The 27,094-nt window shown below is 43.4% G+C and overlaps 1 protein-coding gene across 1 annotated transcript in view; it reads right to left on the reverse strand.

Moving 5' to 3' along the window:
* RFX6 (regulatory factor X6) overlaps positions 1-27,094 on the reverse strand; it is a 432,357-nt gene that overhangs the window by 346,141 nt on the left and 59,122 nt on the right. The window contains exon 4 of the mRNA XM_085609250.1: positions 20,047-20,108. Within this exon, the coding sequence (XP_085465376.1) occupies positions 20,047-20,108 (62 nt within the window). The remainder of the gene's footprint in view (positions 1-20,046; positions 20,109-27,094) is intronic.

The following is a 27,094-nucleotide window of genomic DNA, read 5'->3' on the forward strand; positions in this document are numbered from 1 at the left end:
TCACTACTGCAAGGCATATCTCTTCCACAGGATAACATTGGATTCACTTATTACATTTATTAAGTGATATCTTTCAATTGGGAGCAAGTTTGATGTCTAAAAGAATTGTAAAGCCATCTTGAATGATAAAGTTGGATTCCAAGTCACAATTCTGACAATGGCACTTTTAGAAAGTTGCAATTTTCTTGTCCTAACCATGTGGTGCCTGCAAGCCTGTCCCTGGGTAAAATGACTAGGAGTCACTAGTAGTTGGTCTTTGTGTATTGCGCCCAGACATTAACACAAAGCGAGTCTAGATGTTGGTAGAATGGGCAACTCTGACTTAACAAAATAGAAGAGCTGTCACCTACCACACAAAAAGCCTATGACTGATTATACTTGCAAAGGGTTTGTCACTAGTCTTTTGTGTCCCCAAACAAACTGGGGCCAGGGCAGGGAGGAAGGGGATGCCTGACATTTCAGGGAGGTAGAAACCTCCAGAACCATCTGCTACTTCAAAGTGGCCTAGCTATAATTAATGGACCCTCATACCGAGCTCTTCAGTATGCTTCTGGACCTGTGGAAGACTCAGAAGAAGGACTTCTGTGCTGCAAGAGGGACTGCCACTCTGATGGACTGCTGGGCTGTCCTCCTGCCTGAGTAAGAAGGACTGGACCTGCATCTTGAACCCAGGACCATCTGAGTGTCTCCAAGGACTGATTGCCTGGCCTCCTGATCAGAGCCCCAGGGACAGAAAAGGCTCCAACAACCTTGTACCCAGCTTTTCAGTATACTTCTGGACCTGTGGAAGACTCAGAAGAAGGACTTCTGTGCTGCAAGAAGGACTGCCACTCTGATGGACTGCTGGGATGCCATCCTGCCTGAGTAAGGAGGACTGGACCTGCATCTTGAACCCAGGACCATCTGAGTGCCTCCAAGGACTGATTGGCTGGCCTCCTGATCAGAGCCCCAGGGACAGAAAAGGCTCCAACAACCTTGTACCCACCATCAGGAATCTGTCAGCTGTGAGCTCCGCCCTTCCAAGTAGTGCCACCCCAGTTCTGGACCCTGGACCTAGAAGTGAGCTTGAAGGCACTCTGCCAACCCAGCTATGGTATCAGCCTCCCAAAACTCTGCATCTGAACCGTAGCGCAACGTATTTCCTCACACAAATCTGCATTGGAACTGCTGTGGACCGTATCTTTGACACAGGACTTCACATCGCAGCCCATAGCCTCTGTAGAACCATTGCTGCGTGACACATCCTTGACGCAGGTCTTTGCATCTCAAGCCCCTTTTCAACTGCATTCTCTATGATGATGCTGGACTCTGTATTGCAAGCCCTGCAACTTCTTCGAAACACACCAGTGCATGACCCATCTTCAATGCAGGACTTTGCATTTCAAGCCCCTCAATGACGGCGTACTGAACAACGACACAGGGCCTTGCCTCGCAGCCTTGCAGCTTTCTGGAACCTTTGCTGTGCAATGCATTTACACACTAGCAACTGACATCACTTAGGTTGCGACACACATCCTCGACGCAGGATCGCACAATGCTCAGCAATCAGGAGTTAAGATACTCTTGTGCAGTGGGCCTAACTTGGTCTCTGTATCCAGCCCATGCTCGATCTCGGTTGTGCTGAACGTGTGGCTTCGTCCCAGTCTGTCACGAGTGTAGGAGAGTAGGGTCTGCCTCTTATGGTTAACCCCACATTTTGCTGATGTATTACTGGTTTTGACTTAGACTGACTGGGATCCTGCTATTCAGGACCCCAGTCTAACTGTTTTCTCCTCTAAATTGATTGCATGTACTTTAGGTACACTCCAGATTTGATTATTGGGTACCCTTATCAGTCCCTAGTATATGGTACACCATGTACCCAGGGCATAGGTACCACAGATGCCTCCCAGGGGCTGAAGCATGTATTGTGCCACCCCTGAGAGGCCATTCAAAATGACACCACAGGTCTGCTACTACAGCCTGTGTAAGGTGGTGCATGCACCCCTTACTTAGATATAGGTTCCCTAGATCTATTCTAAATCACTACACATATAAACCTATCAGTCACCCCATGGCAGGCCTTATCAATCCTGAGGCCAGGGTGCTGGGTTTTATGTGAGAGGGTGCCCATGCATGAGCAGAGCCCCTCTGCAGCCTTCGGAACCTATTTACCAGGGTTGTCTGTGATGCAGCCAAACCATATATATTTAAGTGAATTGTAACCTCGCCGTAAATGCTAACTTTAAAACGGCTGCTTGGAAACATGTTGTGTTTGGTGTCAAACACCTTGGAATCATACCTCCCCGCCAGTAACTGGAGGGGGAGGTATGATTCCACCCTTCTAGAGGGACTTATATGAATCACCGGTACACCCGGTACCAGCTTTCTCGACCTGGGCATCACAAAATGGATGCTGCCAGTCACAGACACGAGTCTGCCCTCCTGCTGCTGAGCCAAGCTTGAGCAGAGGAAGGCCTGACAATAAGTTTCCTGTCACAGGGAGGTGTGACCACCTCCCAGACAGGCTTTAGTGTATTGGGGTTGGGTGAGTGCACTCTTAGAGTGCCAGAATGTCTGCACTGGGGGCACATTTGGTGTCCCCAGGCATAGGCCATCTCAAACCGGTTGCACAAGCCATTTGCTCTTGCTCTGGCGCGAAACTGGACAAAGGACATGGGTGTAGCCACCTCTCTGTCCTACCCCTCCCCTAGGAGGTTCCCCAGAGTTAGTCCAACCCCTTCCTTGGGTATAAAGTAGGAAACCTGACTACAGGACTTTGGATTTTACCTGGACTAAACTCTGCAAGCAGAAACCAAGTACTTTGACGGTCTACCCTTCGCTGGATGACAGAAGAATCTCCCTTGGAGTAAAGGAGTTACTCCCCTGCAGCAGCAGACACCTAAATGCATCTGACCGGTTTGCATCTCCCAAGCTCCTGAGGACTCTGATGATTTCTGCAACACAGGAGGTGGGTTCCCGAGTGTCCCTGAGGTCGATCTGCTCTCTCAGTAATCCTGAGACTAGTATCCGTCGTGGAGACCGTGCAACCCGAACACCTAAGCACCGTGTACTTTTGCAGCAGCATATGCTTTTTGGCAATCCCTGAGCCTGTGCTTTAGACTACGTGTAGTCCCGACCCCGAGCGATATTTCCACTGAAGATCGCTGGCCTCCATTCCACGAGTGCTCTGTGGGCTGGAGCTTTGTGATTCAGCTCAAGGTCCCTTCGTGATCCCTGGTCTGTTGGCCTGTGGGTCCTAACAAGGGTCACTTTGAATTTCCTTGGGCTTCCCTGGTTGCTCCAGATGTGCCCTGACTCCCCATAGCATGGAGAGACCCCAGGACCTTGCTGGTCCTCACCGTAACCTGTTTCCTCTGGCCATGTGGGTTGACTTTGCCAAGGCTTGTTGGTATTCAATCCGGACACTGCCCCCCAAAGCACTCGACATCCTTCGTGGGACAGCTCACCTTTGGACTTTGGTCATCATCAACGTCTCCTGGTCCCCTTGGCTGCAGAGTCAAGCATCCTATCTTCACACCTGAAGCACCCATCGGTGGGCATTCGTCTATCGAGCCCCTGGTCACCCTGAAGTTACTCAGACTCTGTCCTCTATGCTTTCAGGTTCTTCTCACCTCGGATCCAGGCTTGGATTCCACCGGATACTTTTCATCTTCCTGGCAGCAGTACTTCTTCGCATCACGCCATTGAAAACAACGAGGGTTTCCGACACCACTTGACCCCTATGCACCCAGCTCCTCTGGGATAGGTAACACGGGTACCTCAGTACTCACAAGGGTGCTGGCCTTAAACATTCTATGTTCCAAAGGGATTGCTTGAAGTCCTCTCTGAAGTGTTCTTAAACTGTAATTTTCCAACCGCGACTTTCCCATAGAGTTGTACCGAGGTCGCGTCTGTTTTCCCACACTGCACCCGCCCTCCGTGGGCTTCCTGTGTCACTCCTTTGGGTGCTTTCTTGGGATCCTAGCGATTCTACGTGCTCTAGGCACTGTGTCTAGTGAAGTCGTTGTTGTTATACCATTTGTTTAGTATATAGTTCGGTCTCCCCCTGGAGCCCGCCGTGTATTCTGCTATTTACTGTTGTTCTATTGATTAAGTATTGTATGCTTTGTACTCTAATCTCATATAGAGAATAGTAGAGAGTTTTTAGTAATAATTACATATATGTTATATAACACTTGTGTGGTTCTCCTTTCATTTGATTACTCAGGAGGTTGTGATCTGGTAAAACAAGCTGCTTTACATTCCTTCAAGACTTAGCCTGAAGGCTGCTCTCCAAAGCTACCACTAGGATAGCTTTCATAAAGGTTATATTTAACCTAATCACCATAAGGGTTGTTTGGACTGGTGCAAGGTGCCCACTTTAACAAGGTTCAGCGGTTGGGATTCAAGCTGGGTATTGTTTTACCAGATAAATCTCATTGAGCGATTAACTGAAAACCACTAAAAGTATTAGGTACATATAATACATCAAGTTTAAAATACAGTAAGTTCTACTGAACTTGGAGTTGGGTAAGTCAAGGGTCTAGCACACCCTTTCTCCAACTCAAGGGAGTTTAGTTCCCACTAGGTTAGGTAGGTCCCTAAACCACATAACACTAGTATGTCTACTAGAGAAGAACCCAGCGGCTCTTTGGGAACTAGGTATGATAGTCTCTCATTTCAAGAATTGAGAAACAAGTGCACATCTAGGAAGCTGGCGTCGGGAGAAGTGCCAGCACTCAACGCCTCATAGACATATTGCTTCTAGATGACCTCAGAAAGGCCCCAGGGTCTGATGAGGTAGGTAAGTTGGGTGGGGCAGGGAATGAGGAAAAGCCAGACAGTGAACACTGTGGTGACCTGGCCTCAAACCCTGACCAGACGAATCAAAATGATTCTAACCTGGACAACTTAGGTCCTCCTTTAGGTGGAAGAGAGGGCCCCAGTGGCCCTCTCTTTACCCCACCAGGGAGAGTTCTGAGTATCCCTAGGAGATCTAGATCACCCTCTTTGGAATCTAATCACTCAGGTACTCCTGTAGGGACTTCCATATCTAATATGAGGGAACCCTCTTATAATAAGCATTGCCAATTTCTAGAGATTTATAGAATCAAGCTCAGGCTCAAAAGAGAGCAATTGGCCATAGACAGGGAATCGCTAGAGCTCCAGAGAGCAACCGGAAGATTGGGACTAGAGTCCCATGGTGGCAGCAACAATGTCCCTAGAGCTATAGAGTATTCTCATGAGCATAGGAACCTGAACAAGATAGTCCCTCCCTATCAGAGTGGGGATGACATCCTCAAATGGATAACTGCACTAGAGAGCGCCTGTAAAGTACAGAGAGTCCATCAAGAGCAGTGGGCAGCTATATTGTGGCTCTTCTTTGCTGACAAAGGTAGAGATAAGCTCCTCACTGTAAGAGAAGAGGATGCTGACAATTACTCAGTCTGAAAAAGTGCTCTCATAGATGGTGTTGGCTTAACCACTGAACAGTACAGGATTAAGTTCAGAGATACCCAGAATGCACAGACTCAGGACTGGGTTGACTTTGTAGATTGTGCTACTAAGGCTCTGGAATTTTGGTTTCTTGGCAGTAAGGTGTGTGATTTTCGAGGATTGTACAATTTAATTATGAGGGAGCAGATCCTTAATAATTGCCCAAATCATTTGTTGCATCAGTACCTGGTGGACTCTGATCTGACCTCTCCCCAAGAATTGGGAATGAAGGCAGACAAATGGGTCAGAACCAGGGTGAAGCAGAAAGCTCAGAACCAAGGTGGTGACTCTAAGAAGCAAAATTCTAAAACCTCAGATAAGGGTGGGGAGAAGGGTAAAGATCAGAAGTCTTCACAGGGGCCCCAAAAGTCTTCATGGGGGGGGGTCACAATCCAACAAGGGTAAAGGCGAGAAGAAACCTTGGTGTCATAGCTGTAAAGAGAAGATCCATTGGACAAAAGATGCTGCTTGTCCAATGGCCAAGGAATCTACTCCAGCCACCACTGCCCCTAAGGCAACTGTTCCCCCTAGTTCATTTCAAAGTGGTGGTACACAGAATAAGGGTTTTTTAGGGTTAAACCTGGGATCTGAGATGGATTCTGGCCTAGTCAGAATTCCAACTCAGGCTGTGTTAGTCTGTGATGGAGGCATGGATATTGCCTCCTTATTTGTCAGCCCCAGTAATCTGGGCAAATACAGACAACAGCCTTTGATCAATGGTAAGGAGGCCATGGCATACAGGGACACAGGTGCAAGTGTCACAATGGTGACAAAAGATCTTGTAGACCCTGAACAGATCATACTTTGTGAGATGTACCAAGTGACCAATGCAAGCAATGTCAGGACAGGCCATTCCTTGACAGTTGTGAATTTTAGTTGGGGAGGGGTAACTGGCCCTAAGAAGGTTGTGGTAAGTGCAGACATCCCTGTAGAATGCTTATTGGGCAATAAGTTTGAAACTTCAGCATGGGCTGAAGTGGAACTCAGGACACATGCAGAAATGCTGGGCATCCCTGCAGATGTGTTTGCCAGGTCACAGGCAAAAATGTCTTCCACTGAACTGGCCCTGGATCCTGGAATAATGGACCAGGTGCCTTCCAAGAAAAGGAGAAGTAGGGGTAAGGCAGTGTCATCCCCCCTGCCTCAGAATACAGATCAGTCTCTTGAGGGAGATGATCTTAGTCCTGGAGAAGGAACTGTCTCTGAGAAACTTGAACCTGATCAGGTAGAGTTCTTGGGGACAGGGGGCCCTTGGTTACAGCCCTTTTGAACTTCTATTTGGACATCCAGTTAGGGGTGCTTCATGTCTAGTGAAGGAGGGATGGGAGTTACCTCTCATCCCCCTAAACAGGATACTGTGGACTATGTACTTTGTCTCCGCTCCAGGATGGCTGAGTACATGAAGAAGGCATCCAAAAACCTTGAGGCTAGCAAGAAATTGCAAAAGGCCTGGCATGACCAAAAGGCTGTTTTGACTGTTTATCAGCCAGGACAGAAAGTATGGGTGTTGGAGCCTGTGGCCCCAGCAGCCCTCCAAGACAAGTGGAGTGGCCCCACTACAATCAGTGAGCAGAAGGGAGAGGTTACCTACCTGGTGGATCTTGAAACTCCCAGGACCCCCATAGGGTACTCCATGTGAACAGGCTCAAACCATATGTTGACAGGGCAGACATTGGCTTGCTCATGGCCACTGATGAGGGACAGGAGGAAGAGAGTGATCCACTCCCTGACCTGCTCTCACATAACCCTGATGATGGTTCAGTTGATGGTGTAGCCTTGGCAGGCAGCCTAACTGACCAGCAGCAAACTGATTGTAGGCAAGTCCTGAATCAGTTCAGACATATGTTTTCACTGACTCCAAGTCAGACTACCTGGTGCAATCATGAAGTAGACACAGGTGACAGTCTGCCTGTTAAAAATGAGGTTTACAGGCAACCTGACCATGTCAGGGACTGTATCAGAACTGAAGTCCAGAAAATGTTGGAGCTGGGAGTAATTGAGCCTTCAGATAGCCCTTGGGCTAGTCCAGTAGTCTTGGTACCAAAACCTCACACCCAGGGTGGTAAGAGAGAGATAAGGTTCTGTGTTGACTACTGGGGTCTCAATGCAGTCACTAGGACTGATGCCTATCAAATACCCAGGGCAAATAAACTTATATATACTTTGGCCTCAGCCAAGTTTCTGAGTACATTTGAGCTGACATCTGACTACTGGCAAATTAGATTAGCTGAGGATGCAAAGCTAAAAACAGCATTCTCAACCCCTAGTGGGCACTACCAATTTGTGGTGATGCCCTTTGGCTTGAAGATTGCACCTGCCACTTTTCAACGGTTGGTGAACATAGTCCTTACAGGCCTGGAAGCCTATGGTGCAGCTTATCTAGATGATATTGCTGTCTTTAGCTCCACCTGGGAGGATCACCTGGTCCACCTGAGAAATGTTTTAGGGGCTCTGCAAAATGCAGGCCTCACTATCAAGGCTACTAAGTACCAGATAGGGCAGTGTAGGGTTGTATATCTAGGCCACCTTGTGGGTGGAGGTCAGATTCAACCTTTGCAGAGCAAAATCCAGACCATCATGGACTGGGTTGCTCCAACTACCCAAACTCAGGTAAGAGCTTTCTTGGGCCTGACTGGGTATTACAGGAGGTTTGTCAAGGGATAGGGATCCATAGTGACCCATTTGAATGATTTAACTTCTTAAAGAACGCCTAAGAAAGTTCAGTGGACAGTTAGCTGTCAAAATGCATTTGATGACCTGAAGCAGGCCATGTGCACTGCTCCCATTCTGCAAAGTCCTGACTGTTCCAAACAATTCATTGTTCAAACTGATGCATCTGAGTTGGGGGTAGGGGCTGTGTTATCACAACTGAATGAAGAGGGTCAGGTTCAGCCAGTAGCTTTTATTAGCAGAAGACTAACCCCCAGAGAGAGACGTTGGTCAGCTATTGAGAGGGAAGCCTTTGCTGTGGTTTGGGCCTTGAAGAAGCTGAGGCTATACTTGTTTGGCACTCACTTCATTGTTCAGACAGACCATAAGCCCCTCTTATGACTAAAACAGATGAAGGGTGAAAACCCCAAACTTTTGAGGTGGTCCATTTCCCTACAGGGGATGGACTATACAGTGGAACATAGACCTGGGAGTAACCATACCAATGCAGATGGACTCTCAAGATATTTCCACTTAGAGCACGAAGACTCAACTGGTCAAGGTTAGTTTAATGTCCCTACGTTTGGGGGGGTTGTGTAGGAGAGTAGGATCTGCCTCTTATGGTTACCCCCACTTTTTGCTGATGTATCACTGTTTTCGACTTAGACTGACTGGGATCCTGCTACTCAGGACCCCAGCCTATCTGCTTTCTCCTTTAAATTGATTGCATGTACTTTAGGTACACTCCAGAATGGATTCAGGGGTACCCTTATCAGTCCCTAGTATATGGTACACCATGTACCCAGGGCATGGGTACCCCAGAGGCCTCCCAGGGGCTGAAGCATGTATTGTGCCACGCCTGAGAGGTCATTCAATATGACACCACAGGTCTGCTACTGCAGCCTGTTTAAGGTGGTGCATGCACCCCTTACTTAAATTAATACACATATAAACCCATCAGTCACCCCTATGGCAGGCCTTATCAATCCTGAAGGCAGGGTGCGGGGTTTTATGTGAGAGGGTGCCCCTGTATGAGCGGAGCCCCTCTGCAGCCTTCGGAACCTATTTTCCGGGGTTGTCTATGATGCAGCCAACCATGTATATTTAAGTGCGTTATAACCTCGCTGTAAATGCTAAATGTAAAACGGCTGCTTAGAAACATGTCGTGTTTGGTGTCAAACACCTTGGAATCATACCTCCCCACCAGTAACTGGCGGGGGAGGTATGATTCCACCCTTCTAGAGGGACTTATGTGAAACACCGGTACACGCAGTACTAGCTTTCTCGACCTGGGCGTCACAAACTGGATGCTGCCAGCCACAGACACGAGTCTTCCCTCGTGCTGCTGAGCCAAGCTCGAGCAGAGGAAGGCCTGACAATAGGTTTCCTGTCACAGGGTGGTGTGACCAACTCCCAGACAGGCTTTAGTGTATTGGGGCTGGGTGGGTGCACTCTTAGAGTGCCAGAAAGCCTGGACTGGGGGCACATTTGGTGTCCCCAGGCATCGTCCAGCTCAAACCTGTTGCAGGAGCCATTTGCTCCTGCTCTGGCACGAAACTGGACAAAGGACATGGGTGTAGCCACCCCTCTGTCCTACCCCTCCCCTAGGAGGGTCCCCAGAGTTAGTTTAATCCTTCTTTGGGTATAAAGTCGGAAACCTGACTACAGGACTTTGGATTTTACCTGCACTAAATTCTGCAAGCAGAAACCAAGTACTTCGACGGTCTACACTTTGCTGGACGACAGATGAATATCCCTTGGAGTAAAGGAGTTACTACCCTGCAGCAGCAGGCACCTAAACGCATCTGACCGATCTGCATCTCCCGAGTTCCTGAGGACTCCAAAGATTTTTGTAACACAGGAGGTGGGTTCCCGAGTGTCCCTGAGGTCGATCTGCTCTCTCAGCAATCTTGAGACCAGTATCCCTGGTGGGGACTGTGCAACCCAAACCCCTGTGCACCGTGTACTTTTGCAGCAGCATATGCTTTTTGGCAATCCCTGAGGCTGTGCTTTGGACTACGTGTAGTCCCGTCTCCAAACGGTATTTCCACCAAAGATCTCTGGCCTCCACTCCACGAGTGCTCTGTTGGCTGGTGCTTTGTGATTCAGCTTGAGGTACCTTCGAGATCCCTAGTCCATTGGCCGGTGGGTCCTAGCAAGGGTCACTTTGAATTTGCTTGGGCTTCCATGGTTGCTCCAGATGTACCCTGACACCCCATAGCTTGGAGAGTCCCCAGGACCTTGCTGGTCCTCACCGTAACCTGTTTCCATTGCCCGTGTGGCTTGCCTTTGCCAAGGCTTGTTGGTGTTCAATCTGGACACTGACCCCTCAGCATCGACATCCGTTGTAGGACAGCTCACTGCCGGACTTTGGTCATCGTTGACATCTCCTTGTCCCCGTGGCTGCAGAGTCAAGCATCCTATCTTCAGACCTGAAGCACCTGACATCGGTGGGCATTCGTCTATTGAGCCCCTGGTTACCCTGAAGTTACCCAGACGCTGTCCCCTCTGCTTTCATGTTCTTCTCACCTCAGATTCAGGCTTGGATTCCACTGGACACTTTTCATCTTCCCTGCAGCAGTACTTCTTCGCATCACGCCATTGAAAACGACGAGGGTTTCTAACACCACTTGACCCCTATGGACACGGCTCCTCTGGGATAGGTAACACGGGTACCTCGGTACTCACAAGGGTGCTGGCCTTAGAACCTTCTATGTTTCAAAGGGTTTGCTTGAAGTCCTCTCCGAAGTGTCCTTAAACTGTAATTTTCCAACCGCGACTTTCCCTTAGAGTTGTACGGAGCTCGCGTCTGTGTTCCCACACTGCACCCGTCCTCCGTGGGCTCCCTGTGTCACTCCTTTGGGTGGTTCCTTGGTGTCCTAGCGATTCTACCTGCTCTAGGCACTGTCTCTGGTGAAGTTGTTGTTGTTATACCATTTGTTTAGTATATGGTTCGGTCTCCCCCTGGAGCCCGCTGTGCATTGGGCTATTTACTGTCGTTATTGATTAAGTATTGTGTGCTTTGTATAGAGTGTTTAGTAATAAATACATATATTTGATATAATACTTGTGTGGTTCTCCTTTCATTTGATTACTCAGGAGGTTGTGATCTGGTAAAACAAGCTGCTTTACATTCCTTCAAGACTTAGCCTGAAGGCTTCTCTCCATAACTATTACTAGGATAGCTTTCATAAAGGTATCTTTGATCTAATCACCGTAAGGGTCGTTTGGACTGGTGCAAGGTGCCCACTTTAACTAGGGACAGCATATACCAGGCCAACTTCTCACAACAACCAGTTAATCCCACTTGGCGCTTCGTGCTTTTTGATGCTATTTTCCCTTAAATCTTTAAAATTGCATACCTCTGGTTCTAGAGAATGGATTTTTGTCGTTTTGGTCCTAAATTATTTATTAAATTATACTAAAGTATCGACATTGGTGTGGGATTTTTCTTGCGCTGTTTTTCACATTATTGCTGTTTGACTTGCTGCATAAATACTTTACACATTGCCTCTAAATTAAGCCAGAGGGTTGAGCACAGTTTAATTTGGGGTTTGCTTGTGATTTTACTCTGACAAAGATTCTGGTTGCTGCTTGAGTAGGGTTTCACTCCCCACCATCCTACAACCCAATTTCTTACATGAGTTATATGTATATGCTATATATTCTCATACCTTTTATATAGACTTGTGTATAGAAAATTGTATTTCCTTTTTAATAGCTTGGGAAATGCTTTGTGAGGTTCTGCGGGTGGTGTGAAACTCCAGCAGATTCTTGTTAGTGGGAGTGCTTGTCCTGCCGTGATATCTGGCCTTTTCACAATATCGTTTAGTGTTTTTACTTATAAATGCTTTCATCTCTGTGCTTGCTGGTGTGGACTTTCACCCTTTTACAACCAGTCACCAGCGAACTTTACTGTCTAATTGGAGCTTTGTATTTTCTAGGGGCGTTTTACTTTAAAACGGCCCTCTTATCTAATGTTGATCATGTTGGTGTCCTTTTACATATTTAGTTTTTCTTGATTTTTCTAAATTATTTACAGATTGTAATTTTTCTAAAAATATATTTATTTGATTTTGAGTTTGTCATAACAAAATGCAACAAGTTGAGAACCAAAGTACACCATGCAGCACATAATTACTTATATACTAATATAAAAAGCATTAAAAAATATCTATAACAAGAGGTAGCCACCCCTTACTGACACCAAGCATCAACCCATCTGGTACTGCTTTGTTCAGATACAAATCTCGTTTTTTAAAGCCAAAGTTTTGGTTATTGAGGGGCATATTAGCAAGACCGGCGATATAATTATCGACGTTTTAGTGGCAGGAAACTGCCGCTAAAACGGCGATAATGGCTTGCTAATATGCGTTATAGAATTCCAATAGAAGACAAAGGGGCATTTTATCAAGCCAGGCAATAAAATTATCGCCGCTTTAGCGGCAGAAAACTGCCGCTAAAACGGCGATAATGTGCTTGATAATATGCTCCATGGAATTCCAATTGAAGCCCATGTTAGATGTGAAGGACATCTAACATGGGCTTCAATTGGAATTCCATAGAGCATATTATCAAGCCCATTATCGCAGTTTTAGCGGCAGTTTTCTGCCGCTAAAGCGGCGATAATTTTATCGCCTGGCTTGATAATATGTCCCCAGGTTAGATGTCCTGCACATCTAACCTGGGCTTCGATTGGAATTCTATAACGCATATTAGCAAGCCCATTATCGTCGTTTTAGCGGCAGTTTCCTGCCGCTAAAACGGCGATAATTTTATCGCCGGTGTTGCTAATATGCCCCTGAGTGTTTCCTTCTTCTCTAAACATTTCCATTTTCTTCCATTTCCTTTAATGCTTTTGAAGAGAACCCCTAGCTTAGTAACTAGGTAGCTCACATAAACAACAGGGCCTAAGATTTATCAAGCCTTTACGATATCCTTACGTCACTCAAGGAGGCGCAAGAACAAAGGAAAGGCTTGAGTAATATTTACAAAGCCTTACAAGTGGCGATTTGCACCAACTTGGCATGGTTTGCAAAGAAATGTAACAGAATGTAACGGCTTGCTCTATGTTACATTACATTTCAAGCTGGTAGGCATTTTATGGGTGGAGTCTACGTGTTCACATGCATCCACTCATGGGTTTTGGCACATTCTCAGAATTACTCAAATAAGCAAACCTGGGACTGTCTCAAAATGCTACTACTTCCCAAGTGTGGCATAACAAATAGAAATATATTTATGTGTCTCTGTTACTTCCTCTTTGTATGTCTGATGCATTCTGCATCACACATGGAAAGAGTGAAATGCTTTAAATGAGATGTGCCTTCCTGCACAAAAACAATCCTGCTCGTAATGTAGAAACCCTTGCACTATGCCTGTGTTGGTGATAGGCAGCACACTGCCCACCAGCGCAAGGAGAGATCGGAAATGCTCCGTATCTGTTTAAATATGGAGCATTTCTGCTCTCTTCTTGTCACACAACGCAGCACAGATTGAGATTCACTATTGAAATAAGGGCCAGATGTACGAACATTCAATTTTGCGATTTGCAAATTGCGTCAAGTTGCAAATGCGGTCGCAAAACGATTGTACATGGCAAACGCTATTTTGCGAGTCAGTGACTCGCAAAAATGTGTTTGTACATGCCTAGACACCTTTTTTGCGGTTCCAAACGGGCCGATCTCCCATTTGCGACCGCAAAAAAGGGTCGTACATCTGGCCCTAAATTCCAAATTGCATTGCTGAATGTCCTTGAAGATGAGAGGATTTTGCAAGCTGAAAAGTGTTTTCTGAGACTTGGATTGGTACTTGGTAAAAGAGACTGTTCTTCTGGGAAGATTGATTTGCATATGGCTGAGTCCAAACTGGGGTGGCATGGTGAGCAAAAAAACACATATTTCAGTGCATCATATCTTCTTTTTGTTTTTATTGCTCTAAGTGAAAAGGGTATGCCCAGACATAGGTCCCGTGCTCAGTGTGCTACTGGATTAAAGCTAGCCTGGCTGATGAGGGGTGATATCCCGAAACCGGTCCCAGGATGCTTGTTTTCAGTCCAGGGAGGACCTGACTTGGCAGTTGGGGCTGGACTGTTCTCCTGGGCAGCAGAGTCACGACTGATTTTCATATAGCTGGGTCCAAACTTGGGTGACATGGTGAGCAAAAAAACAATAGATTAAACCCAGATCTGTGACCGGGGTGAATGTTTGATTTGTTCAGCATTAAGTTCATCATCTGTTCTTTTTGTTTTTATCTCATTTAGGTGGAGTCAGAGTTTTGTGACAGAAAAGAAAGTTCAAGAACTGGTAAGGTTAGGTGCAAATGTAAGGTAATAAACATGTGGAAACATATCCCAGGCATGTTTACAATGCAAAAGGTATGTTTTGCACTTTTTAAAGCACCATTGAAATAAACACGATGGTCACATTTGTGGACTATATGTGAGCAGTTCAGTTATGTATGCATCTATTAGTATCTTTACACTGTGATCCTATGGCATCTATACGTGTTATTAGACAATATACAAAACTACATTTTGTGGTTAATGGGAGCTTTTAAGACCGTTTGAGATGTAAATTGCACAAAGCCTGCTGCTGACACTGTGAAGTCCAATAACATCACCGAATTACATTGTCCCATTCTCTATGATTGACAGTTGATGTCATGAAACTGGGGCTCAGCTTCCATATGGGTGCCCTGCAGAAGGAGGGGCTTCAGAAATATACCATCCAGAAAGTGATTACAAGTAGTAGTAGCCACCTCTGTTAATCTTCATTCGTCTTCCTTGTATTCCTTTTATTGTGTATAAAATCATGGCTATGATGTGTTATCTACTGTATATAATAAGGGAGGCAGCCCAATTACCCTCTGCGGCCTAGGCTTGAGCTAAAGACAATAGAAAAATGTGGCCCATAAGGGATAAATTCAACCTAATATTTATCAACAACAGAATTTTATTAGCTGTTGGATTGTTGTACATGACTTAATTACTTTATTGGTTGTATTACTGGAAGAAACTATTCTGAACAGCTGTGATTACTGGTTCATATTCATATTTAATTTAGTAACAGAATATGAACCATTTCTATCATATTTCACAATACAAGCAAATTATAGCACATCTAGAAAACTTGCACTCTTTCCTCATATATTTCTTTAATGAAAAATAGACAGTCCAATTGTTTTATTTCTATATTTGTTCCGTCTTTCAAGGACAGTCACTAGTGTATACCATTATCACCCAATACATGTCCAAATCCTAATCAGTGATCTCTATAGCTTTGTGATTTTTTGGAATTGTTTTCCCTTCTAGTGTAGGCTCCTTGTGCAGAAAAAAAGTTGACGCGTTTCGGCCTATTACATTTCTGGCCTCCTCAGGACAATACAAGGCAAGTGATACCTTAAATAAAGAATACAGAATAAAACACCCACTTTTATTATGGGTTTTGTTCTCCAATATATTCAAAAAAGTTATTCATGCTTTTCTACAATATTTACAGTGCCCAATTTTCACCAAATGGACCATCCATCCTTTACGTACAGCCTCTGCATACAGTGACTTACATATTAGTATGTGACTCGTATTTGTGTATCTCCAGTCGCCTTGTGTCTTTTTGTGCAAAGTACGGCATTTGCATTGCGTTGTGACCACCACCATTAATTCATTTCATTAACCATATATGCATATCACATCTCTAAGGAAAGCACCGTCTCTCACTATTGGGTGTATATCCATGCACTTATACTCCAATTCCTGTGCATCCATGCACTGTCAAAAAGTGTTTTTAATAAAATTACCTTGAACTAAATCAATGTATTTTTCTGTATGATTAGTCCATAGTGTACCAATATATCCAATAAGGTAACAATTGTTCTTATGCTTAACTTCTTATTATATACTGCTGCTTTTTAAGGGACATGTGTCCACTTCTCAGGTAAATGCGAGAATGTATTTTTTTACAGCACGAGCAAGAAAAAAAATTCCGGTAAGATGCGGATTGCGGAAATTTTGACATTTTCGCGCTCTCCGCGGAACGCGAAATGAAAATGTAAAATTAGCGCAATTTCCGCGAGCGGAACGGAATTTTAGCCCAGGCCTACCTCCATCCACCTGTATGCAGAAACCTAATCTTCTGTTCACGCGTTGAGAAAGTAAACTAGAACGTCACTCAAGTATTCGCTCTGAATACGAGTTATACCAGCACTAGTTAAAGGGTGAGAGACCGTGGGTTTGCATATTTACGGGTGTCAATGACACTGTTACGTGTCAGCTGTCAGCTGCATCCTTTATATTATTTTACTGTAAAAAAAACAAAAAATAAAACAATAAAAAGAATCAGAAATCAGACCTAACGGGTCTGTTAACAGAGATCCTAATAATCAATCTGTCCATCATTTCCAACAACCTCATCATTTTTTATTATTGATTCTCCAGTATTTTGTACGCACAACCTCTATTACATCTGGTAAATCAACATTACATCAAAGAGCATTTATTCTTCAGATCTTACAGTCACCATCTAAATATTATCATTCTATCTTATTACCAATGCAGAGCTTGTCAAATCAATACATGCCAATGCATTAGCCTGTGATCAGTGAACATATCTCATCAAATTCATTGAGCCCTTGTATTTCTCAGTATGTCCTGTTGCATCATAATTCAAGACTAATGGGGCTCCCTGTGTTCTACATTTTATTCTAGATCTGTGTTGTAAGATCATATTTTTTACAGGTTGAGTACTTTGCTCAATTTATGTCTTTTGGCATGGACACTTGGGGCCAGATGTACAACGGATCTTTGCATGTGCAAATGAGTATTAGACCCGTTTGTGCATGCAAAAAACCTATGGCCCATGTACGAATCAGCGACTTCCTAATAGCGACTCCAAAAGCTATGTAAGAATGTTTTGTGACCGCAATTGCGATCGCAAAACACTCAGAGTTTACTACGCTTCTCAGAAGGGTGGTTTAGCACTTGCATACAGAAAGGGGTCCCCAGGGGACCCTTTCCCCTTTGGGAGTGCATGCACAAACATTTTTTAAGGGCAGGTAGTGGTCCCAGGGACCACTGCCTGCCCTTAAAAAATGAAAAGTTAAATTTTTATTTTTTAAATGCATCCTGTTTTCCTTTCAGAAAAACGGGCTGCATATTTTTTTTAAACTGCTTTATTTAAAAGCAGTCCCAGACATGGAGGTCTGCTGACCGAAGCAGGCCACCATCCCTGTGAGTGCCAGACATCCCAATGGGGTTGCAAATTGCAACAGCCTCGTTAATATGCATGAGGCATGCTATTTGCGACCCCATTGGGAATCGCAAACACTGTCTCTGACACTGTTGTACATTGATGTTTGCGACTAGAAAATTGCGACTCTCAATTTAATGCAATTTGCTAGTCACAAACATCAATGGTCGTACATCTGGCCCATAATGTGATAAACCACATTTCTCGTATTGCAATTCAATAAGGCATTCTATTGCTAATAATTGTCCATTGATTGTTAAACATTTACTATTTTTAGTAAATTTACATGCCATGCAATTACTGCATTTAAAATGTCAAATTACGGGTGGAAGTCTTAACATTTGTTGCAATATTATCTCATCTGTTTTTCTTCTGCTTTCACTAGATGTTGCTAATGGTTTTTATCATTTTTAAATGAAAACAGAGGCTTTTGAATGTTAAAAGTACTTAACAGTTTCAAATTCGAGTTGACAGTTTTTTATTTTATTTGCCAATGTTGTAGTTGCTTGTTTAACGTTGGGAGTGAGTAAACTTTCTCTTGGTGTAAACACCAGAACATGGGCTTCTATTGGAATTCTCTAGGGCATATTATCAAGCCCATTATCGCCGCTTTAGCGTCAGTTTCCTCCGCTAAAGCGGCGATAATTTTAACGCCGTTCTTGATAATATGTGCCCTCCTCTTTTCTGGAACAGTTTCTACAAATTCTTAAAAACTACCCATATGGCAATTTTTCCTTGAGTGTTTTTGGGTGACTACTTTCAAAATGCAGAAGAGTATTTTTATCCGTGGGTTTAGTGTATAAATGTCTCAAAAGTCTATCCTCTTCCTTAAAAATCCACCTATCAAGAAAATTATTTTTCTCTCTGCTATATGTCAAGGTAAATTTAAGGTCGGCCGAGCTACCATTTATCCATTCCTGAAATTCAGCAAGAACATTTTCTGGACCATTCCAAAATAAAGAACACATCATCAATAAACCAATGCCAGGATGTGGTGTATTCTTTAAAAATATTTATATCACCATTAATCCATTTTTGTTCAAAGTACAGCAAGAAAATATTCGCAATATCGGGGGCAAAGGCACAGCCCATTGCTACTCCTTTGGTTTGTAAGAATAGTTCATTCTTAAACACAAAGAAATTCTTCTGGAGAAAAAGGGTAGCCAGCTCTAATAAAAATTCAGTAGGTACAATATGTGGTTGAGTTCTTTTATTCACGTATCTCCCATCTCTGCCAATGCTTCATCTTGGGGGATGTTTGAGTACAATGACTCAATATCTAAGGTTACTAGATTTCATGTGAGGGATCGAATGTATTATATTCATATATCTCAATGAAGTGCATTGAAACCTTAATAAATGCCTCTGTCTCCACTACGAAGGGTTTTTAATAGAAATCAATGTATTTCGCCTGGGGTTCTAAAAGTGATCCACAGGCCGATATAATGGGGCATCCTCGAGGACCTTTAGTGTCCTTTTGTATTTTAGGAAGTATATAAAATACTGGTGTTCTAGGATTAGTTTTATTTGAAAATTAACATTCTTTATCGGGATCCATCCATTTTCCAATGTCAATTTGGTGGTCATTGTTGTTCTGTGTTTGAGCTCCACCGTTGGATGATTCTCTATCCATAACATATGTTTATGTCATTTAGTTGTCTCATCACTTCATTGTCATAGTTTGTATCATCCATTAGCATTATTCCTCCTCTATTAGCTGCTGGTTTTCATGATGTGTTATCTAATCAGTTTAATTAATGGTATTTTCCCCACTCACCCTTTTGGTCCATAAATATAGTTCAACATGACAACATAATGTTGTGAATGATTTCTAAGGAACCCGTGTTCCTATTTTTCATACTTTCAAATTAGCCACCATGTTTTATCGTACCATGCTGTGACCCGCAACGTGGCAGTCATCTTGTAAATATTGCAAATACACTTTTAAGAAGGCCAGCAATTGCTATAGTCAGTGCAGGCACAATTTTAAAGACACCTGGCATGATGGCAAAGCCAATAGTGACATCCAATGTAGGCTTGGAGAGGGATGGTTGGGCAGAGGCAGTCTGAGGGGGGAAGAGGAGGGAGTTAAAAGGGGAGAGAGAGATAGTTTGTAAATGGGACCGACAAAAACTTAGGAGAGGAGAAAGAAGGCATTACACAGAGCCCCAGCAGTCTTTGGTGTCAAACACTTGAAGGCCGGGTTGGAAGAGAGAGGTTATGGAAGGCTGGGAGGGCAATAGGATGAGATTGGTTGATCATTCTCTATGCACAGGGACAGAGGAAGTAACGAGCATGACAAGCACACCCCTGGAGAGCTGCATGAAAGTTAAAAGTAAAACAAAAAGTTCCATGACATCAGCAGTGGAAGAATACAACTCAAGAGCGAGGGGAAATAGGAAATGCTCCAGTTTTGAGAGAGAGTCACAAGACCAGTGAGGAAAGCAATACTACTAAGAGCAAGAACAGAGTTAGCTGAGTAAGCCATCAAATTAAGGTCAAGGGGCTGAGCTAAACTCACTCCTTGCAGTACTGCAAGCAATGCTGTCTGCACCAGACAAGCTGTGGGTAGCGATACCGCAAACAGGACAGCATTTCATTTTCATGTTGTTTTTATATACCCAAAGTCATGGCATGTATTTTTCTACAAGCTTTTACAGCACAACATGCTTACTTTGAATGGCCTCTTGTCCCGAGCCTTCTTGTGGTGAGAAGTGGGAATTTTTGCCGTATTGTCTAAAAAAGAAATACATTTTATTAGTTACCTTCATTTACTTCCATTGCACCTTTCAAACATCATATGAATCAGAGATTTTTACACAGATTGTTACAAAATATATATAAGAAATATATTTAGGTTTGCATTGACATGTAATGTATAATATAATCCATTAGAACAGGTCATTTGGGACCTTACAGTAATGCACTTAAAACTTTACAAGGAGGGCTCAGTCTTAAAACTGATGTGCATTATCCACTTAACCACCTGTGCTAAATTATTGGTTTGTAGGCTTGAAAAGGGCAAACTATTGCTACTTAGCATGGGGAAACAAGGGAGTAGCCAGAACTATAAATTACCACCCCCCTTAAAAGGTATGGCTTCCAATGTGTGAGTGTGTGAGCGAAGTATGCCGTCCTTTTCCTATGAAAGTACACAGGTTTTGTTTCCCCAAGGAATGCTGCCTTCCTTCCTTCTCCCTGTCGTCATATTTCAGTTTTCCTTCCATCGCTCCATTTTTATTTTGTTCCTTACAACCGACTTCCCTGCTTTGTTTTTGCCCCCTACCTTTACTTACGTCTTTGCATTCTTCTTTCTCCTTTCTTTCTTGCTCTTACTTCATTTGCCTTTCTGTCCTTCTTTGCATTCTTCTTCACTCTTTCATTACATTTGTCTCTCAAAGAGTCTTCTTTGTCTTTCTAACCATGTTTAGTTATTTGCTTACCCTTGGCCCCCACCCACACCTATGCCATGGTGTTTTCTTTCTGGTATTAAATAGTTTCTGCTTTTCCTCATGTCTGTTGACCAACTGAAGAGTCACAATTGAAGTTTAAGAAGAACTATAAAATGAATTTAAATCTGTCCATTGACACCCCAGCTCAATGTTATGGGTGGGAATGTATGTCACTTGCCAGTGCCAGCTGCACTTTGGCAATTCCGCCCCAACACATCCTGGCATTATTCCCACCGAAGCAATGATTTTGCAATTCTCACTACAGAACACTATATTATCAAGAAATTGTTTTTAATGTGTCACCATTCAATATATTTAGTCACATTGTTAATATTGGATCGACATTCTTCAACCAAAGTTTGGATTTTTGCAGTGATAATAATGAATATAATAACAATTCAAGTCTGTCATGTTCTACAAGAGGGCTACATTTGACCCTATCCTATGGATCCATTTACAGAGCAGTGTGAAGGCAATCACAGACGTCTCCTGAAAGTTATGCCCTATAACAAACCTTCCACCCCCTGCCACCACTCTAACCAGAGCTGCTGATATCATGGGCGTTGGAAACGCTGGGGTGTTGAGTTACTCAGTATTACTTGCTGGGGAATAAGTAATAACCAAGGGAATCAACAATTCCCATCCCAATTTCCCAGGTTAGTCCCCATTTCCCTTGAAAATATATATGTAATTTCCAAGTGAAAGACAACAGCCACAGAAGTACCACATACTGATGGGGTCAAAAACTTCCATTACTGGTCTCATTAAATTTAAGATGGTGACCTCAATAGGCTAATAGAGTAATTGTTCTCTGCTGGGTCCAGTAATGTTAATATTTGAGAGGCTAAGAGGAATGCTACAGTACAGAAACTCCATTGGTAGAGGTTTCGGAATACATCAAAGGAACCCTAGATGGGGGTAGCGGCCGTACTGGTCATACTGGACCTGTCAGCGGCCCTGATTCCATGCCCCATACACTGCTGCTTGATCACCTCCAGGATATTGGAGTGACAGGGATGCTTTGGACAGGCTAACATAATTTTTAGCAGAAAGAAGCCAGCAAGTTTGGATTCCGCCCTGCATGGCTAGCTCAAGTAAAAAAATGGACATGGGTGTTCCCCAAGGTAAGTCCAACACTTTTCAACTTATCTCTTACACCCTTGGCATTCCTAGCTGGAGAATTGGGAGCAAAGGTGTTATCCTATGCAGACAACACTCAATTGCTTTGCTCCTGGAGTAAGGGATCTGAGCCAAACAGCACTCAAATTAAAATCTGCCTTACCACAGCTTTCTACTGGTTAGCCAAAGCTCAACTTAAATGTAATGAAAGAAAAACAGAAATACTCTTCTTTGGGACTTTTCCACCTAATTTTTGGCCAACTATTTGACCAGATGATGTTTTTCCTCCTGGCCTTTAAAAGGACTAGCTCAAATAAACCTGGGAATAACCTTTTGGGTATATGTTTTGGAATTTTGAGATTAGGGTAATGCTATATAACGGGGTGTACCGGAATACCTAATGGATAAATTGCAGTTGATCCAGAATGCGGCAGCTCGCCTACTGCTAAATGTGCCAAAAAGACAACACATTAGCCCACATTTGCGGAAACGTCATTGGTTACCCATTAGGGAGAGAATTGAATGTAAGGCTCTAACATTGGTACATGAAGCATTGGATCAGATGGGTCCCGAATACCTTACAGTCAGATTCAGGTTCTATAACCCGGCTAGACATTTACGATCTGCCAACAAACTTCTAGCTTTGGTTCCAAAGTACCAGCGTAAAAGCTCTGGAGGTAGATCACTAACATTTCTGGGCCCTTAAGCAGTGAACCAACTCCTGTTGGAGCTACGCTCTCTTAGTAACTCATTGCTGTTCAGTATTTAAACAAAGTCCTGGCACTTTGTGCAATTTTAATTTCCACCCGACCAACCTCTTTAAGCTTGGTTCGAGACACTCCTGGGGGTAGCTGCGCACATTATAAATTGCAAAAAAAAAAAAAAAGAAAACAATGACAGTGCTTAAATAGAAGTTCTCCAGATTTTGAGTCATATTCTGTTTGTTTTTTTTAATAGTTGTGACCGTGGTGTAGTCATAACACAAGTTTCTAGTTAATCTTGTAATGGGCTAGGCATTCATCAACTGCAAAGAATAATATTTAAAGTTTGAAATCTCTGAATTTAAAGATAATTTGGAGCTTGATGTACGAATAAAGAGCAACCAACATCCTAATGCACATTTTCTGTGCCATACTTCATTTATAAAAGAGGCCACTTTCACTTTTGCCAATAAAACATTACAGAATTAATGATTAGTAACATGCAGTCCATCTATCTAAGGTATAATTTGAATATATTGTCTTGAATTTCTGCATCCTGTATCCTATGTATATTTCTTATCATTTGCTCCAGAGCAAAATCTAAGGGGCATATTTACAAGAGGCTATCGCCACCAGAACGTCACTTTTAGCGACGTTCAGGTGGCAATATGCCCTTCTCCATACTTACAAAGCAGTGTTCAGCCACTTTTTGTGGTTTAACGCCACCTTGTAAATAAGGCCACTTTACATGTGTCACTTAGCGTGAAAGGGGAGTGCAAAAGGTGTTGCTGTGGGAGTTCCACTACAACACCCATTGCTTTAGACGTTGCACAGATTTGCAAAGAAGTGTAAATCTGAGGCAGCGCCAACAACTAACGTCATGCAACAGCAGGCTTTAGAAAGGTGAAACAAGGAGAAATACTTTCATTTCTCCTTGTTTTTGCTTTTTCTATGTGTGCTGCTTTCTGCAGGACACATAGAAAGAGCAAAATGCAATTAATGATTGTTTATGTGCAAGAAGACGTCCCTTCCTCCACATAAACAATCGTTAATGGCACTTTGCTCTTTCTATGTGTCCTGCAGAATGCGGCACTAGGGAAAACACAGTGGTACACCGTATTCTTGTGAATGCAGTGCTTGTCTACATTTTGAAAATGTTAGAGCATGGTGCTGCCAAATTTGGTGCAGCTCCGCTCTCCGAGCCCGATTCACAGAACTAATTTAGGAAAAAATCCTAAACTTACTACCATTTTGGTATTCACCGAAGGCACTTACTCATTTCAGTGTTCACAGAAGTTAGGAGTCCTAACTTTAGGACTCCTAAATGCCTTCTATGAATACCGAAAGTCTTAAAGTTAGGATTTTTCTCAGTTTAGGAGTCCTAAAGTTAGGAGTCCTAACTTTACCACTCCTAAACTGAGAAAAATCCTAACTTTAAGACTTTTGGTATTCACAGAAGGCATTTAGGAGTCCTAAAGTTAGGAGTCCTAACTTTACTACTCCTAAACTGAGAAACATCCCAATTTTAAGACTTTCGGTATTCGCAGAAGGCATTTAGGTGTCCTAAAGTTAGGACTCCTAATTTCTGTGAATACTGAAATGAGTAAGTGCCTTCTATGAATACCTAAATGGTAGTAAGTTTAAGATTTTGTCTTAAGTTAGTTCTGTGAATCGGGCCCTCCGACATTTTCTCCTAAATATGCCCCTAGGTGTCACTAGAGCATTTTTCGGTTATTCAAAGTTGTCAGCGGTGCTGACTATCTTTTTGGGGTTTTGTAAAAGTCAAAAAATAAAAGAGAGGGGTCCCACTGCACCAAGAGGGACAGGACACCAACAAGAGATACTATATCAAATGAAAAAGATTCCCTTGGGTCTCTTTATATAGCATACATTAAATCACTCACATTCACTCAAATTGAACTAAATGCTCGCACACAAATAGAGTCCGAAAATATAATATAAAGGAAATATATATGATATATTTTTTATTTATAAATGTCATAAAATTGTTACAAATATCTTATCCACATGACCAAAAAGGGAGAACCTACAGATCCTTGGGAAAATAGATAGACAACGATATATTATGGGCACTGCAGAATATATGAACCAAGATGGTAATGTTCATAAATTGCTATACATTAAGCATTTAGTCTTCTTCTTCTGCTCAAGTCCAAGATAGTGCCAATGCCTTCATGCGCCCAAAATTCCTTTATTGGGGCAGATCGTTGTTTAAGTTTATTTCCATAGGTCTACAAAGAAAGAGCGACGCGTTTCGGTGGTATCCAATGATTCCTCACCTTTTTCAGGCTAACAAAATACTTATAGTAAATCTCCCAAAAAGTTGAATCTTCTTTAGGGTAGATCGGAGACTTGGATATCTCTCCTTTAGCAGTAGAAACTTCTAAACACAGAGTATCCCTTGCCTGTATTGCTCTGTGTAGGGGGACGCAATCTCCTCCCTTTTCTAGGGTCTCCGAGGGTGTCAATAATCTTTGAATCACTCGTTTAAAAATAATTAATACAGGGCCCAGCCTTCTTCGTTAGACTGAAATTTGGGTCCAACCTCAAATGACCACAGAAGCTATGATCATCGTTAGAAAGCCTATGCAGCCTCAATACTGCTTCATAAATTGTCTTTAATGTTCTTCGTATGGTTGACCGGGACTGAAGAGTCTCACGGCCTGCTTCTATTCTTCGTGCAAGGCTCTGATGAGACTTTCGGTATTCACAGAAGGCATTTAGGAGTCCTAAAGTTAGGACTCCTAATTTCTGTGAATACCGAAATGAGTAAGTGCCTTCTATGAATACCTAAATGGTAGTAAGTTTAAGATTTTGTCTTAAGTTAGTTCTGTGAATCTGGCCCTCCGACATTTTCTCCTAAATATGCCCCTAGGTGTCACTAGAACATTTTTCGGTTATTCAAAGTTGTCAACGGTGCTGACTATCTTTTTGGGGTTTTGTGAAAGTCTGCAAAAACTGATGCAGATCTTAAAATTGTGCTAGTTTGTATCCTGCCACTTAAAGATGAGATCCTGCATACATAAACATCTCCTAGTGAGACATGGAGCCACTTCTCAATTTATGAACAGCCCTGTTCCAGAATTATTATACATTTTTCGGGCCATATTTATGAGCCGATTCTCATCACCCTAACAACACGCAATGTGGTGCAACAGTGACGCAAACCTTAAGTCAGATTTTTTTAAGCCACTTAAAGCCACATTGCGTACCTTTGAGTGGCTCCAAAAATCTGTATTAACGCAAAGCATTACAATTAGATGTGATGCGTTACACTCCCCTGGGTAGACATTCCTTGGTCATTGCAAGAGTGTTTCCGCTAAGGGTGGGCGTAGTTCGCGAAGTAGCACTTCGCGAAGCTACGCAAAGTGAAGTTCGCACTACGCGAGCTACGCGTAGCACTTCGCGAACTGCGTAGTAACATGTTCGCACTGTGCAAGATGTTGTTTTCAATGATTGCACAGTGCGGACAAGCAACCGGCACTGTGCAATCATTGAAAATGGCATCTTGCACAGTGCGAGCTGTAGTTTTCTGCTGCTCGAGTAGATTTTTACTCGAGCGGCAGCTTTCTCAACGCGAACTGGTAGTTTCTCATCGCGAGCGGTCGCGAGCATACGCGACCCTTCGCAATGAGAAACCTGACCTCCTCGCGTTGGGAATCTCGCCGGGAGGTTTATTTTCCATGCTCGCGATCGCCAACTTGATGTTGCTGATCGCGAACAAGGAAAAAGTCTCGCCGGGATGTCATTTTGCTTGCTCGCGGTCGCCAACTTGACGTTGAGGACTGCGAGCAAGCAAAAAATGACCGCAGCACTACGCAACACTACGCTACGCGTGTTCGCACTGTGCTACGTGCAGTTCGCGTAGTGCGAAGTAGCGCGAACTTCGCAAACTACGCGAGCGTAGCGTAGTGCTTCGCCCAGGCCTAGTTTCCGCACAACTCCCCTGGTTTCTGACGCATTCCCAGATTTACAAGACCTTGTGCACCTGGGAATGTGCCAAAAATATTTGCCTCCACAGGAGCGGAGTAACAAGGATATAAATCTTTATTTCTCCTCAGTACTTTCTCTTTCTATGTATGTTGTATGCTGTAGCACACATAGAAAGAGAAAATGCCGCTCAGGATTGTTTTTGTACAGGAAGATATCCCTTCCTGCACAAAATAAATCCTGCATGTAATGCAGGCACCCTTGCACCATGGTGCAAGTTGGGTGCCTGCGTTGTTGCTAGGTTGATAAAAGGGTGCAAGTACAGGGGGAAAAGTCAGGAATGCGCTGTATGCCTTAAATGCGGTGCATTTCTGCCCTTTCCCAGTGACGCAGTGCAGCGCAGAAAGGTGACTTGCTGCACTGCACTGCACCACTATTCCATACATATACTCCTTCATGTATTAGTATGTCAAACAGGACAATATAGTCTTAGTTTAAA

The sequence above is a fragment of the Triturus cristatus genome, chromosome 6 (assembly GCF_964204655.1).
Source record: "Triturus cristatus chromosome 6, aTriCri1.1, whole genome shotgun sequence".
Classification (NCBI taxonomy): Eukaryota; Metazoa; Chordata; class Amphibia; order Caudata; family Salamandridae; genus Triturus; species Triturus cristatus.